Below are 15,264 nucleotides of genomic sequence, written 5' to 3'. Positions count from 1 at the left end.
ATACTTTTTTTTATAAGAAACGCGACTGTACTCAACATTTAGATAATTAAGAACACATGAAGTAAAACAAAGTTAATCACGATTTAAGAGTACAAATTACTATTGCGTTGTAGAGCTACAATTTCAATCTCTAGCTTCTTGAGAGAAAAACGGATAAATAATTTTAAGTTGTATCTATCATTATTCAAAACAGGAGTGTATTATAATAAATGTATGCTCGCGAATATAAAATTTAATACAAATGGAATTACTTAAATATTATTTTCCAATTAAAAATAGCATATTTAAAATGCACGGGAAGAGAAGGAAGGAGAGGGGGAGAGAGAAAGAGAGAGAGAGAGAGAGCGGGGGGGCGCGTTCGAACAAGTTTAAGCATGTTTACTCACGAATCCATCCTGTACGGCGATCAGCTTATTGTTTCCACGATGCGACAGTTCCACTTGAATCGAAATTTGTCCTTGAAGAGAAATTTATCTCTCAGAGTTATTTCACATTTTATCACTTTTACTCTATTTGCTCACTTGATCGATTAACGACGAACAACGAACAACGAACCGATCGATCGATTTTATTTATCACTACGAATCACTACGAATTAACCGCTACTAATCATTCGACGCGTTAAAACACGTTACTCGAAGAAACACGTGTTTACGTTACGAGCACACAACACGTGTTTACTCGACGATAGCAAGCAGTCGACTGGATGTTATGATGCGGTAACAGTGGTGCCATAAGTAAAAACGCGGCAAAATTAAAATATTGAATATTACTATACGACTTACATTTTATAAATAATAAAAAATAAAAAATAAAATATTTAGAAAAAATTGATTTTGATAAAATCAATTCTTAAATATTTTGAATAAATAATAATTATCTTGATAAAGTCATTAATCATACAATTTTCAATAAATAATAATAAACATGCATTTGCAATATTTTTCTAATAAATTGCAAATGCATGTTTATCATTATTTATTGAAAATTATATGATTAATGACTTTATCAAGATAATTATTATTTATTCAAAATATTGAAGAATTGATTTTATCGAAACCAATTTTTTCTAAATATTTTATTTTTTATTTTTAATTATTTGCCAAAGTCAGCAGAGAGTTTCTCGAAATAAAATATTTGGTTGCCCTGAAAAGGGCAGATTAATTGTATCTTTGAAATTTTCTTCACAGTAAATGTTCAAAGTGGCCACCATTGTAATGCAGGCTCTCATGCGTCGTAATAAATTTATTTGCGTCTTCTCTAAAATATCATCGTCGATACTCCAAATGGCATAATGGAGTTTGTCATTTAAGTCTTCGATGTCTTCGGGAAGCTGTCTGTAAATAAATTCTTTGCAGTATCCCCACAGGAAAAAATCCAAAGGATTGAGATCCGGCGATCTTGCGGGCCAACTTATTGGGCCGTATCGGCCCATCCAACGGTCAGAAAATTGTTCGTGTAAATAGTTTGTTACTATTCTGGCATTGTGTAGTCCAGCACCATCTTGTTGGAATATAATTTTATTCCTATTTGCTAATGGAATTTCTTCCAAAAAGTCTGGAATATTTTCAGATAAAAATTTCAAGTTTCGTCGATACTCCATATAATGTTTGTATAATTCTTGATATTTTCTTGCAGCAACGTATCGTTGTCCCTGGCACTCACCAAGTGCCACCATCAAATCGTGATACTCTTCGTTCATATGCTGCCATATCGTGTATCGTCCTGACGATGTACCTAACAATCGAAGGATTGATTAAAATATCGATCGCTGCATCCTATTTAACGGTCTTCGCGGGAGGTCGATTCCTCCCACCGCGCCCCTCGCGTCGAATCTTGTCGCGTGTCGCGGGTGGCGCGAATCACGCGACGTTTTGATTCGACGCGGGAGGTGCGGTGGGAGGAATTGACCACCCGCGAAGACCGTTAAATAGGATGCAGCGATCGGTAATTTAATCAATCCTTCGATCATTAGATACATCGTCAGGACGATACGCGATATGGCAGCATACACGAACGAGGAATATCATGATATGATGATGGCACTTGGTGAGTGCCAGGGACAACCTTACGTTGCTGCAAGAAGATATCGGGAATTATATCCAAATAGAGCAAGGCATCCGACGGCTACCGTTATACTTGCAACGTCTCAACGGTTGTACGAGACCGGAAGTGTCTTGCCGAAAAAAATTGATTGCGGCAGACATCGCAATGTACGAAATTTGCGAAATGTGGAGAGAGTCCTTCGTGCTGTCGAACAAGAGCCTGATACAAGCATTCGGGTCATTGCTCGGGAACACGATCTGACGTATTCCACAGTACGAAGGATATTGAAAGAAGAAAAATTGCATGCGTATCATTATACGAGAGTGCAAGATTTACGAGAGGAGGTTATCCTCGCAGAAGAAGATTTTGCGAAAACTTCTTGAGGAGAGTAGACGAGGATCCGGAATTTCCTTCTCGTGTGATATTTAGCGATGAATCGCTGTTCACACGAGAAGGAATTTTCAACTCTCACAACATGCATATGTGGAGTGACGAGAATCCTCAAGCAACTCGAGCCAGAAGTTTCCAAACGCCTTGGAAAATAAACGTGTGGGCAGGAATTATGGGCACAAGCATATTAGGTCCAGTAATTCTGCCCGACATTTTAAATGGCGCATCATACTTGGAATTTTTATCCGAAAATATTCCAGACTTTTTGGAAGAAATTCCATTAGCAAATAGGAATAAAATTATAGTCCAACAAGATGGTGCTGGACCACACAATGCCAGGATAGTAACAAACTATTTACACGAACAATTTCCTGACCGTTGGATGGGCCGATACGGCCCAATAAGTTGGCCCGCAAGATCGCCAGATTTCAATCCTTTGGATTTTTTCCTGTGGGGATACTGCAAAGAATTTATTTACAGACAGCTTCCCGAAGACATCGAAGACTTAAATGACAAGCTGCATTATGCCATTTGGAGTATCGACGATGATATTTTGGAGAAGACGCAAATAAATTTATTACGACGCATGAGAGCCTGCATTACAATGGACGGTGACCACTTTGAACATTTACTGTGAAGAAAATTTCAAAGATACAATTAATCTGCCCTTTTCAGGGCAACCAAATATTTTATTTCGAGGAACTCTCTGCTGACTTTGGCAAATAATTAAAAATAAAAAATAAAATATTTAGAAAAAATTGGTTTCGATAAAATCAATTCTTCAATATTTTGAATAAATAATAATTATCTTGATAAAGTCATTAATCATATAATTTTCAATAAATAATGATAAACATGCATTTGCAATTTATTAGAAAAATATTGCAAATGCATGTTTATTATTATTTATTGAAAATTGTATGATTAATGACTTTATCAAGATAATTATTATTTATTCAAAATATTTAAGAATTGATTTTATCAAAATCAATTTTTTCTAAATATTTTATTTTTTATTTTTTATTATTTATAAAATGTAAGTCGTATAGTAATATTCAATATTTTAATTTTGCCGCGTTTTTACTTATGGCACCACTGTTACCGCATCATAACATCCAGTCGACTGCTTGCTATCGTCGAGTAAACACGTGTTGTGTGCTCGTAACGTAAACACGTGTTTCTTCGAGTAACGTGTTTTAACGCGTCGAATGATTAGTAGCGGTTAATTCGTAGTGATTCGTAGTGATAAATAAAATCGATCGATCGGTTCGTTGTTCGTTGTTCGTCGTTAATCGATTAAGTGAGCAAATAGAGTAAAAGTGATAAAATGTGAAATAACTCTGAGAGATAAATTTCTCTTCAAGGACAAATTTCGATTCAAGTGGAACTGTCGCGTCGTGGAAACAATAAGCTGATCGCCGTACAGGATGGATTCGTGAGTAAACATGCTTAAACTTGTTCGAACGCGCCACCCCGCTCTCTCTCTCTCTCTCTCTCTCTCTCTCTCTCTCTCCCCCTCTCCTTCCTTCTCTTCCCGTGCATTTTAAATATGCTATTTTTAATTGGAAAATAATATTTAAGTAATTCCATTTGTATTAAATTTTATATTCGCGAGCATACATTTATTATAATACACTCCTGTTTTGAATAATGATAGATACAACTTAAAATTATTTATCCGTTTTTCTCTCAAGAAGCTAGAGATTAAAATTGTAGCTCTACAACGCAATAGTAATTTGTACTCTTAAATCGTGATTAATTTTGTTTTACTTCATGTGTTCTTAATTATCTAAATGTCGAGTACAGTCGCGTTTCTTATAAAAAAAAGTATTTTGATTGTTTTTTAAAATCCTACATGCAAATATTCTTGTAGGCTTCATGTAATTACTCTGTTCTTTATTTCTATAAAAAGTTCTGTCATTTCTTTTATTACAATTATTAGAAGATTATTTTCAAGTTAAAGATAGCATAATTAAAGCGAGAGAGAGAGAGAGAGAAAATTTTAATGTGAATGTGTTGTCCGTGTACTATTGTGTTATCTAAGTGCAATGGCAAGCCTCACGGAAACGATTTTTCCTTTGGCAAAAATTTATCTGGAGTTTAGTTTTTGAGTTGTAAAGAAAAATAGCGTGTGACGGGTCGGATACAAGAGCTAGGCAGGGGCGCCGCGCCGCGCGGAACGCTGAGTTGCGCCGCCCCTGCCTACCTCTTGTATCCGACCCGTCACACGCTAACTATTTCTTTCTATAATTCAAAAACTAAGCTCCAGATAAATTTTTGCCAAAGGAAAAATCGTCTCAGAATTCGATTACGAATATGCCTGAGAAAGGACAAGTGGTCTTTCTGACTCACCCTGTATAATACTAAAAATAGATAGGTGCATAGACAAAATATATTGTTTTATGCAGAGCTAAATCGATGTTTTCTTTTTTGTACAGTTGATAATATATATGATCAAGATTGATGAAATATGAGAAAAATTTTCACATATTTTTTCTACATTTTATCGATTCTGACCATACTATCTCTTCCATTTTTTACACTTTTCACCGATAGAACTAAGAATATATAATAAATTCATAGTTATATTTATTTTTCACTTTTATTAAACATATAAACCTTTTACTTCATCTCTAGTTTAGTTCTGGTTTTTGTGCTCTTTTAAGCTAGTACTAGATACACGCAAATACGAGGTGTGTTCAAAAAGTATCGCGAATTTTGTGTTTTTTCAAAAATTATTTATTTATTCATGAATATCTATTTTGTCCCCTTCAAAGTAATCCCCATGAGATATTATACACTTGTGCCAACGGTTTTTCCAATCTTCGAAGCACTTCAAAAAATCATTTTTTTTTATCTTGTTCAGCTCCTCCTTCGATGCCGTCTTTATCTCGTCAAGCGTAGCGTAACGTCGTCCTTTCATGGGCCTCTTCAGTTTAGGGAACAAGAAAAAGTCACAGGGGGCCAGATCTGGGGAATACGGTGGCTGCGGCATCATTAGTGTGTTGTTTTTGGCCAAAAAGTCGCAATTGAGCAATTGAGCAATTGAGTAATTTTGGTACGAATTTCGCGGCGACCCGTCTCATGCCCAAATCATTGATAAAAATCGAATGGCACGAGCCAATCGATATGTTTAGGTCCTCAGCAACTTCTCTAACGGTGATTCGACGATTGGCCAATACCATTTTCTCCACTTCATTAATTTTTTCGTCTGTTGTTGAAGTGCTCGGGCGTCCGGCACGCTCTTCGTCGTTCACATCTTCTCGGCCTTCTGAGAACATTTTGTACCACCGATAAACGTTGCTTCGGTCCAAGGTAGCTTCTCCGTATGCCACAGTCAACATTCGGAATGCATCCGCGCACTTAATTTCGTTTTTCACACAAAATTTGATACAGGTTCTTTGATCCATTTTTTTGAATAGGTAAAAATCGAAGACGATCCAAAACACGTGCAAGCAAAGCAGCTGTCAACAATTAAGTGAACATTCAAAATGGCCGAGCTTGTCGGCATAAGTGAGAGACATGAGTACCAACATAACGCCACAAAAAGATCGAAATTCGAATATACGTAACCCGCGAAAATTCAAAATTCGCGATACTTTTTGAACACACCTCGTATATCATCCATATAATTTTGTATCAAATAATACATTTAATCCCACCCAAATTTGATTCTTTCTATATAGCACACAACTTATTTGCATGTTTCAATTATAGAATACTTTAAAATATTATGTTTATAATATTGTATATGTATACAATAAGTACATTCTTTCAGAAACAATCGCTGCAAATACTTCCGACACGGTGAACAATATTGGACAAGTAATAAAGATTTAGCTACAATATGCCAGTAATCGAGTAAAACAAAAAGAAAAATAATATTTTAAAATATACATGCGCGCGCATACACACGCAGGGAGTGTCCCAGTTGCGCACAGACCCGATTGGACACCACCAATCATAGCAACCGATGCCTAGAATATTTCCGTTGGTTGGGTTAGATTAGATTACGTGATTGGTGGTGTTCAATCAAGTTTGTGCGCAACTGGGACTCACCCCACACGCATACTTAATATTATATACTGTTATGCTATATATACTGTTTATACTGTTTACTTTATATAATACTGTTTACTTTATATGTACTGTTATATAACTTTATTACGTTATATAATTTTATAAATTATGAAATAAAGATAAGAATTTAAATAATTTCTAGTATTTTATTGTATTTCCTGCAAATAGCACAAAAAGTTTTCTCAATGAGTTCCCAGTGAGTTCTTTAAAAGCTCAATAATTGCACTGTAAAAAGAATTCTTTAAGAAGAACGGATACCGTATTATATATGATTCTCAATTTAATATTATTATGGATATAAAATGATTTCTTTTGGAAAACATTGCTGAATTTTTTATGTATTGTTATGTGAACTCTTTTTTACTGACATTTCCTGTTGTACTTGGGAACACAAAATGAATTATATTTTAGTATGTTGTAAAATTAATTTACTCTTTTGTAACGTAACAGATTTCAAAGTGTTTTTACTTAAAATAATATGTTCCGTGCAAGAACACATAAATTGCAAGATGTTTATAAAACCAAATACTTGTAAATAAATTTGTTTTTACCTTCCTGCCTTTATTAAGTTTAAGATATTACTTTTTAGGTAAGAGCAAATTTTGCTTTTGCAAATGTGAGTCTTTACCACTCTTGTCGTGGCTATAACTTATAGTTTTCTGATTGTGTGTAAGATTTTATAGATAACCAAGTTTATAATCATAAAACAATGAGTCAAGTACCTTTCTTTTGTTGAATACGCTTTTTATTAAAATTTTGACTCACATAGGCTAAAGCGTAAAGCGTTACAAAAATGTGCAGTTTAAATAAAGCTGTTAATGCTATAATTAACTCTTAAACACACCGATCCTGTAAAATACGAAAACACATTTTTGGGTCTGGGAGACTTTTTCAACTTTGAGAAACTATAACTTTGATTACAATCAATATTTTTCTACGATTTTTTTTTTTAAACAAAAGTTCAAAATCTCGGGAGTGTGACTGCACAATCGGAATTGCCAAAAAACAATTTATTGTGAAGTTATAAAAGAAAAACCATTAAGCAAAAATGAGAAATCGGTCAAAAATCCACTTTTCCTTCAAAAAATCATATCTTTGCAATAAAAAACGTTTAAGGACTTTCAAATACGACGTTTTAAAGCTAAAGAATCACACTTTCAAAATAAAATTTGGCAAAGTCATTTCTTTTAAAAAGTATAATTATGTAACATAGAAAATACGAGGTATTTTTGGGCATTTAAAAATCCACTTAAAAAAAAAATCATATCTTTGCAACAAAAAACTTTGAGAAATTTTAAAATACGGCGTTTTAAAGCTAAAAATTCATACTTTCAAAAAAAAATTATACCATTGTCATTTTTATTAAAAAATGTACTTATGTAACAAGGCGAGGTATTTTTTATTAAATCATATCTAAAATTGAAAATTGATGTGTTTATGATATATTTCGGAAAAACTCCCTTTTCTACAGCATTTTATAGTATTCCAACTTTAGACAGAGTATATGCGAGTTACATCTGCAAACCGACCTGTTTGAACGTATTTTGTCTAGTTTTTTTATGTAAAATACTCACAAAAAAAGTTTTACTTACACGCTATATGGGTCGCATTGACCCTAACAAAACTTTGCTGCCGTGCCATTCGAATCCTAGTTAACCAAAAAAGTTGATCAACCATATCAATCGAAAGAGGAGATTTCAAACTTTTTCTACGTCTTGGTTTGAACCGCCTATCTCATTCCGTCTTCACATAGCAAGCGTTCGAAAGTTCATATGGGGTCTCTCAGACTCATTTACGTGTTTAAGGGTTAAGAAAGCTAAATAAATTCAGAAATTTTTAATATGCATAAAGGTTTGTTTAACACTAGAATTACTAAAAAAACTCATGTATATTTGGTATATAGAGGAGAAGAGGGTATTATGGCTACTGTCGACAATGGTTACCCCTATTATCTCCGTTATTAGATGACGTATTCTAGCAATTACTTATGGAGTTATTCATTTAGTAGCCCGCCGTTTTTTAGTGATGTTAATATGACAATACATAATAAGTGACAATTGTTATAAAGCATTTTTACTTTTGAGCACTTCTAAACTTTTTCACTTTTAACCTTTAATTACTCATATTTTCTCATTATTCTTAAACTTGAGTGTATTATCACACGAATGTACATACACTTGAGTGTTTTTTTTATTATTTACCTTTTTATTCAGCTATACACATTTTGAGTTATACAAAGTTAAAACAATAACACGGAATTTCATTAATATGGCTTTTTAAGCGAAATTTTTATATTGAAATATTTCTTCGATAAATCGATCGTCATTCTAGAGAGCGGTGTTTAGAAACATTAAAAACATTATTTTATGCTTGTTGTTTAACAGTTGTTAAACAGGGATAAAATGATATTTCTAACTAAATTTCTAATGGTATTTTTAAAGTTACTGAATGCAAGAAAATTTTATATTAAGAAAATTCTAAACAATGGAAAATTAAAAATACATAATTTTGTAACAAGATACTGCATGTGTTTCTTCTAAACTAAACTAACTTTTCTAAATTATTCTTATAGATAGCCATATTACAACCACTTTTTTTCTGCCACCGATTATGCAAAGCATTAGATTTTTATAAATCACATCCTAAATAATAAATATCTCATTATTTTGAGCCTAGAATCTGTCAAACAACACTTTGACGAATGTAATCGTTCAAGTTTCAATAGAAAATATTAATTATAAACAAAATAATTTAATAAAATGAAAATGGGTGCCATATTACCCTCTTCTCCTCTACTGTTTAAAATATATACTTATGAAAATACCATAATCTTTATGGCTTTCGATCTCCTCATTAGAGATTCTTAATGAAAATCATCATAAAACTAGTCTCTCTATCTAGAAACAACTCACTTTTGTAGTCATATTTATTATTATGTGCTTTCATGGAGAATTAATGAAGCAATAAATTATAAAAAATTTATATTTTTTTTCCTTGTTAAAACATAATTTCTTAGAAATATGTAATGCATATTCTTATCCCAGATAAGATCTTTGGATTAATTCTTTGTAAAAACAAACGAATTGTTTGGTTTGCTTTTGCTTACAATTAATTCGAAAACTTTTCTGGGATTAAGATGTGCAAGAAGCAAATTAGGTTAAGTGAGATTGATAAAATAGCATCATTGCAGCAATATAACAACACTAAAGCTTTATATAATAGCTACATTGCATCAATGTAACAAAGTGACGAACTAGGTTATTGGTATATAATTGCAATTTTGCTATTACATAACAATAATGTTTTCCCTTAGTTACATGTTACGTTGATATAATGTAACCATGATGTTCTATGAGTGGGAAATTATAACTAACATGGACATTACATCCCGTAAGCACAAAAATATCGCAGCAACATTGCAGAAATATTTCATCGCAAGATTGTAATATTTCAGAAATGTTGCAAAATATTGCTGCAATGTTTCAGCAATATTGCAGCAACGGTAAAATGTCCGCTTTAACAATATTGCTGAAACATTACACGTAATGTTGCAGCAACATTGTAATATAACGTTTATGCAATATTATGCTCTGCGTATAATGAAGGAGTACTTGCAACAATATTGCAGCAAAACATTACAGTGTACAGCAATGGAGAAATACTTGCAAGAATATTGCTGTAACGATGGAATGTTAATTGTTGCAAACTTATGTATTGTATGGATTAAATATCAGACATACAAAAAATTAGCAATAAATATTAAATAATATTACGAAACACACAATAGATACAAATAAGGCATCAAATATTATATTCACTGTGCGTTTTACATTTAAGAAGGGAAGGTCATGTAACTGGCGGAAAAAAGCTGATTTTCATAAATTTTTTTGCGGCACAAGACTTTTAATGAACTGTCCATAACTTTTCTCACATATTTCTTACAATTCTACATCTACGAATTATAAGAAATATGTAAGAAAAGTTATGGACAGTTTATTGAAAGTCTTATGCCGCAAAAGATTTATAAAAATCAACTTTTTTCTACTTTTTCCCTCGTTAATCTGTATTTCTAATATTTTTGTTTCTACCCAGGTAGCAAGATGTCGTCATTATGACGACGATTTACGGTCAGTTTTCGTCATTTGACGTCAATGGACTAAATAATGACGTCAAATAAACGTAACACTTATCACGAAACATTGTCGTCATAAATATATCGTCATTTTCAAATCATTTTTATAACAAATAACAATAAATATTATTAGTTAATATATTTCTTAATTAAATAGTACTTTTAAGTAAACAAGTCTTTTATATTAATATATTAGACTTTTTTATTGTTTTTTCGATATTGCATGACTACATTCAATAAAAAAGCACCTTTCCTACCAATTAATTTTAAGATATGTTGTCAAATAACGTTTCAATGGCGTCTTATTAATAATAGAGACGTCATTAAAATATGTTATTAGGACGTTATTTGACGTCGCCTTGTTTGTTGAGTTTGTATAACTGTTGTTAAATTTTTAATAGAGGAAAAGAAGGTAATACGGCATCCATTTTCATTTTATTGAATAACTTTGTTTATAATTAGTATTTTTTATTGAAACTTGAACGATTACATTCGTCAGAGTGTTGTTTGACAGATTCTAGATTTAAAGTAATGAAATATTTATTATTTAGGACATAATTTATAAAAGTCTAATGCATTACATAATCGGTAGAAGAAAAAAAGTGGTTGTAATATGGCTACCCATAAAAATAATTTTAAAAAATTGGTTTAGTTTAAAAAAAACACAGTACCTTGTTACAAAATTTTATATTTTTAATTTTCTATTGTTTAGAATTTTTCTGATTTTAAATTTTTCTATGTTCAGAAACTATCTTCAGAAGTATCATTAGAAATTTCAATAAAAATAACATTTTATTTCTGTTTAACATTAAATAACAAGTATAAAATAATGTCTCTAACGTTTCTGAACACCGCTCTTTAGAATGACAATCGATTTATCGAAAAAATACTTCAATATAAGAATTTCGCTTAAAACACCATATTAACAAAATTCCATATTATTGTTTTAACTTTGTATAACTCGAAATATATACAGCCAAATAAAATGATAAATAACAAAAAAACACTCGAGTGTATGTACCGTCGTATAATAATACACTCAAGTTTAAGAATAATGAGGAAATGTATGTAATTAAAGGTTAAAAGTGTACCTTGAAAAAGTTTAGAAGTGCTCAAAAGTAAAAATGCCTTATAACAATTGTTAGTCATTATGTATTGGCATGTTAGCATCACTGAAAAACGGCGAGCTACTAAACGAATAACACCATAAGCAATTGTTAGAATACGTCACCTAATAACGGAAATAATAGGGATAGCCATATTGTCGACAGTAGCCATAATATCCTCTTCTCCTCTATTATTATTCTTGCTCTTATATAATTTCTACTAAATCCAAACGTATAAATCAATCGAATTAAATAATCTTACAAGAATTGCAAAGCTCTTTTTATTGCAAATCGCAGTCATGAATTTGAATGAGTAACAAAATAATGTTAGATGCCAGGCGCATACGCGGCGCGTGAAAATTCTAGATCCAGATCTAACCTATACCTACCTACCCTACATAACGGCAGTGTACGCGATTCTATGCTTGACCTATGTTGTGGCAACGGTCTGTATTCTGTATAAGTTCTTTGTAAATAGTGTACTGTAACGAAAATATCTACAACAGACTGTATAAAATAATAGAATTTAATGAAGAAGAAGGAGGTGGCTTGGCAATTGTGCATACGTGGTTAACACCACGAAGAAAAGAAGTTTTTTGGCCACCTTATAAAGGCAACACAAATTTTATGCGTGCCTTAAAAAAAGGGGAAAGAGTAAACGAAGAAACGTGGCAAATTTATAGAATCGCTCATAATTTCTATGAAACTGGTAAGGACGTAACATAATGATTTATTTTACTGTTTCAAACGTTTGATTTAATGATTCTCTTCGTTAAATAAGGTACACACAAGACAGTTCTTTTTAAAACCGGGTATTGATTAAATAAAATTGAAGATAAAAGATATTGAATTACATCTTTAAATATAAAATGGATTTAATTAAAAACGTATCTCTCTAACCTAAAAATTGATTCTGCTCTTCCATCATTACAGATTATTTAGATAAAGCCAAACGTAAGCTTTCTTTGACAGAAGATAAAAGTGATCTCAACACTGAAGCAGAATCAAATGTTCAATTTACTGTTAGAAAAAAAAGTAGACTTGCAAAACGAATACACGATAGTAGTAATTGTGAAGAAGAACAACTAAATAGCATATTTGAACGGCTTGCAAAAAATTCTCATTGTTATGGTTTATACTTAATATTCTTTTGAAGCATTTTTGTGATGTATAAAAGTAACAATACATGTATATACGTACACACGCGCATATACACACAAAAAATATATATACATATCAATTTATATTATTTTTCTATTATTAACATCTATAGATGTTGGCAATAATTCAAAAAATATCAGTGATGAGAAGAGAAATGATAGTTTATCACTAGATTAAATCAATATTGCGAGCAAAACAAAAGATACTTGGTCAGTTGCAACTAGCACATCTTTAATTTCTGATCAGTTTGGTAAGTTATTTTATAAAGTATTCTGTTTGTTAAACTTTGTAACAACAACATTTAAAAGTTATTTATAAAATAATTTCTTTTTTAATATCATTTGTACACGGTAATAGTAATAATGGTATTAAGAACATAAGAAGCATGCAAAGAGATAATATTTCAAATGTAACAAATATTGCTGCTGATATATTTTTGACTGCTGCTTCTGGCCAATCTGGTACATTTTTTCTAACTTATATTAAATATTATATTTTTTTAAAGTATTTTAGATTATTTAAGAAATTAAATAAATTAAAGAAATATAATTTTTCATTGTATATTTATTTAATATTTAAATTGTTAAATGCTTTATAGTTTAGTAAGAAAAACAGTTTGAATTATTAGATTGTTTTCTTATTATTCGTTTTTATACTTATATGTCATTTTAAACATTAAATTTTTTGTGTTTGTAGTGATTTTACAAAAAATATTGCAATTACTAGTTACCATTAAACAACAAAATGATGATTTAATAAAAGCAGTCCGTAATAAAAATCATATTCAACCAATTATATTTACACCGAAAAATTTACCAATAAAGATTCCTTTAACATCCAATAATGATATTTTAACATTAGAAGAATATTTACAAAATAATGACAATTTGGTAGCTTTGGTAAGTTATATAAAAAGTAATATATTGTATATTTTTTTATTTTTTTATTTTATTCTATAATAACATGTGCCACTATTGATTTTATTACGGTAGTAATTAATAAAAATATTTCATTCTTAAATGATTTAAGTATAAAATTTTCAAATTTTAAAATATTTTAAATAAATAAATAGACATATAAATAAATTAAATATAAATAACATTTATTTAGATATAAATTAGATGTAAATAATATGGATATTGAGAATAATATAGATATTACAAATGTAGATTAAATAGAATCTAATGTTATTTTATTTTAAACTATATACTTTGTTTATGCTTTACTGAACTTAATATTTTTAATTTTTTTAGAGTTCCTATTTATCATCTATGGGAGGTACTGATGTCATTTTTCGAACAAATCGAATAGTGAGAACTTTATTGATAACTTTGCATCTCAATATAATTTTATGGGCATTAAACAAAAATCTGCGTTTAGCAAATTACAGTTATGTAAATGTATTAAACGTAAGTACTTGTAATATTTGAATACATTTTTTATGTAATATAGGTAAATTAAATGAGTTAATAAACATTATATTTATGCCTGTATGTTTTAAACTTGTTTTATTAAATAAAAATTCTTTTAAAGATTTTGATTGTTTATATTTTTGATATATTATATTATTGATTACTGATATATACAATATTATTGATTTTCTTCTTATTATAATGTTTTTAGGAGCTATAAAACTGTGTGAATCACAATCTACAGAAAAACAAGTTGAAGATGCTATAAAAATATGGTTAAAACATGCTCCACAACAGATGGAAAAAAAATAACAGGAATATCGCTTAAGTCATCTCAACAGATGTTACTATTTATTTATAATATACGTAATATTTAAATATTTTTAAGATGATAAAAAGGAAGGAGCAGGTAGGCAAACGTCAATTCTATCGACGTGTCAGTCATGAAGTTCAAAGTATACTCAACGAAATAAATTTGACTTGTACTAATGCACGATGATTATATAAATAATAATATACTTAATATATCCGAAGAATGTTCTGATTTTCAATGTGCAATAAATAATTTTGAGTTAGAAAGCACACATAATTTTGATTTAAAAGTATCTTTAGCAGTATGGTGTATAAAATTTAAAATTTCTCACATTGTTGTCAATAGTCTTTTATCTATCCTGGTTCAATTGCATCCCGAATTGCCTCTAAATGCTAGAACCTTATTAAAAACACCTCAATCAATAGTTATTCAACAGTTAGAAAATGGTGAATGTTGTCATCTTGGTATAAACTCTGGATTAAAAAACATTTTTCCAGTAAGCAATTATTTTTTAAATAACACAATTGAATTGAGTTTCAGTTTTGATGGAGTGCCTGTTTGTTTTCTAGTAATAATAATATTCTAATATGGCTAATCTCGTGTTTAGTAAAAAATGTAAAGTGT

At 30.5% G+C, this 15,264-nt stretch overlaps 1 protein-coding gene and 1 long non-coding RNA gene across 2 annotated transcripts; both read left to right on the top strand.

Moving 5' to 3' along the window:
- The first annotated feature begins 2,521 nt into the window (after positions 1 to 2,521).
- On the top strand, positions 2,522 to 3,073 carry LOC120357779. The gene has a single exon (XM_039449274.1). The coding sequence runs from the start codon at positions 2,522 to 2,524 to the stop codon at positions 3,071 to 3,073; it is 552 nt and encodes a 183-aa protein (XP_039305208.1).
- An 11,160-nt stretch (positions 3,074 to 14,233) lies between these two features.
- On the top strand, positions 14,234 to 14,821 carry LOC120357958. The gene is made up of 2 exons (XR_005574950.1): positions 14,234 to 14,324; positions 14,539 to 14,821. It is a non-coding gene; the product is annotated as an uncharacterized LOC120357958 (long non-coding RNA).
- Positions 14,822 to 15,264: the final 443 nt, after the last annotated feature.

This window comes from Solenopsis invicta, chromosome 5, assembly GCF_016802725.1.
Source record: "Solenopsis invicta isolate M01_SB chromosome 5, UNIL_Sinv_3.0, whole genome shotgun sequence".
Classification (NCBI taxonomy): Eukaryota; Metazoa; Arthropoda; class Insecta; order Hymenoptera; family Formicidae; genus Solenopsis; species Solenopsis invicta.
This window is presented reverse-complemented; position numbering and strand designations above follow the sequence as displayed.

Bases quoted from the DNA above. Each gene is read 5' to 3' on its own strand.
- LOC120357779 (XM_039449274.1), top strand. From the start codon at position 2,522: ATGCATATGTGGAGTGACGAGAATCCTCAAGCAACTCGAGCCAGAAGT.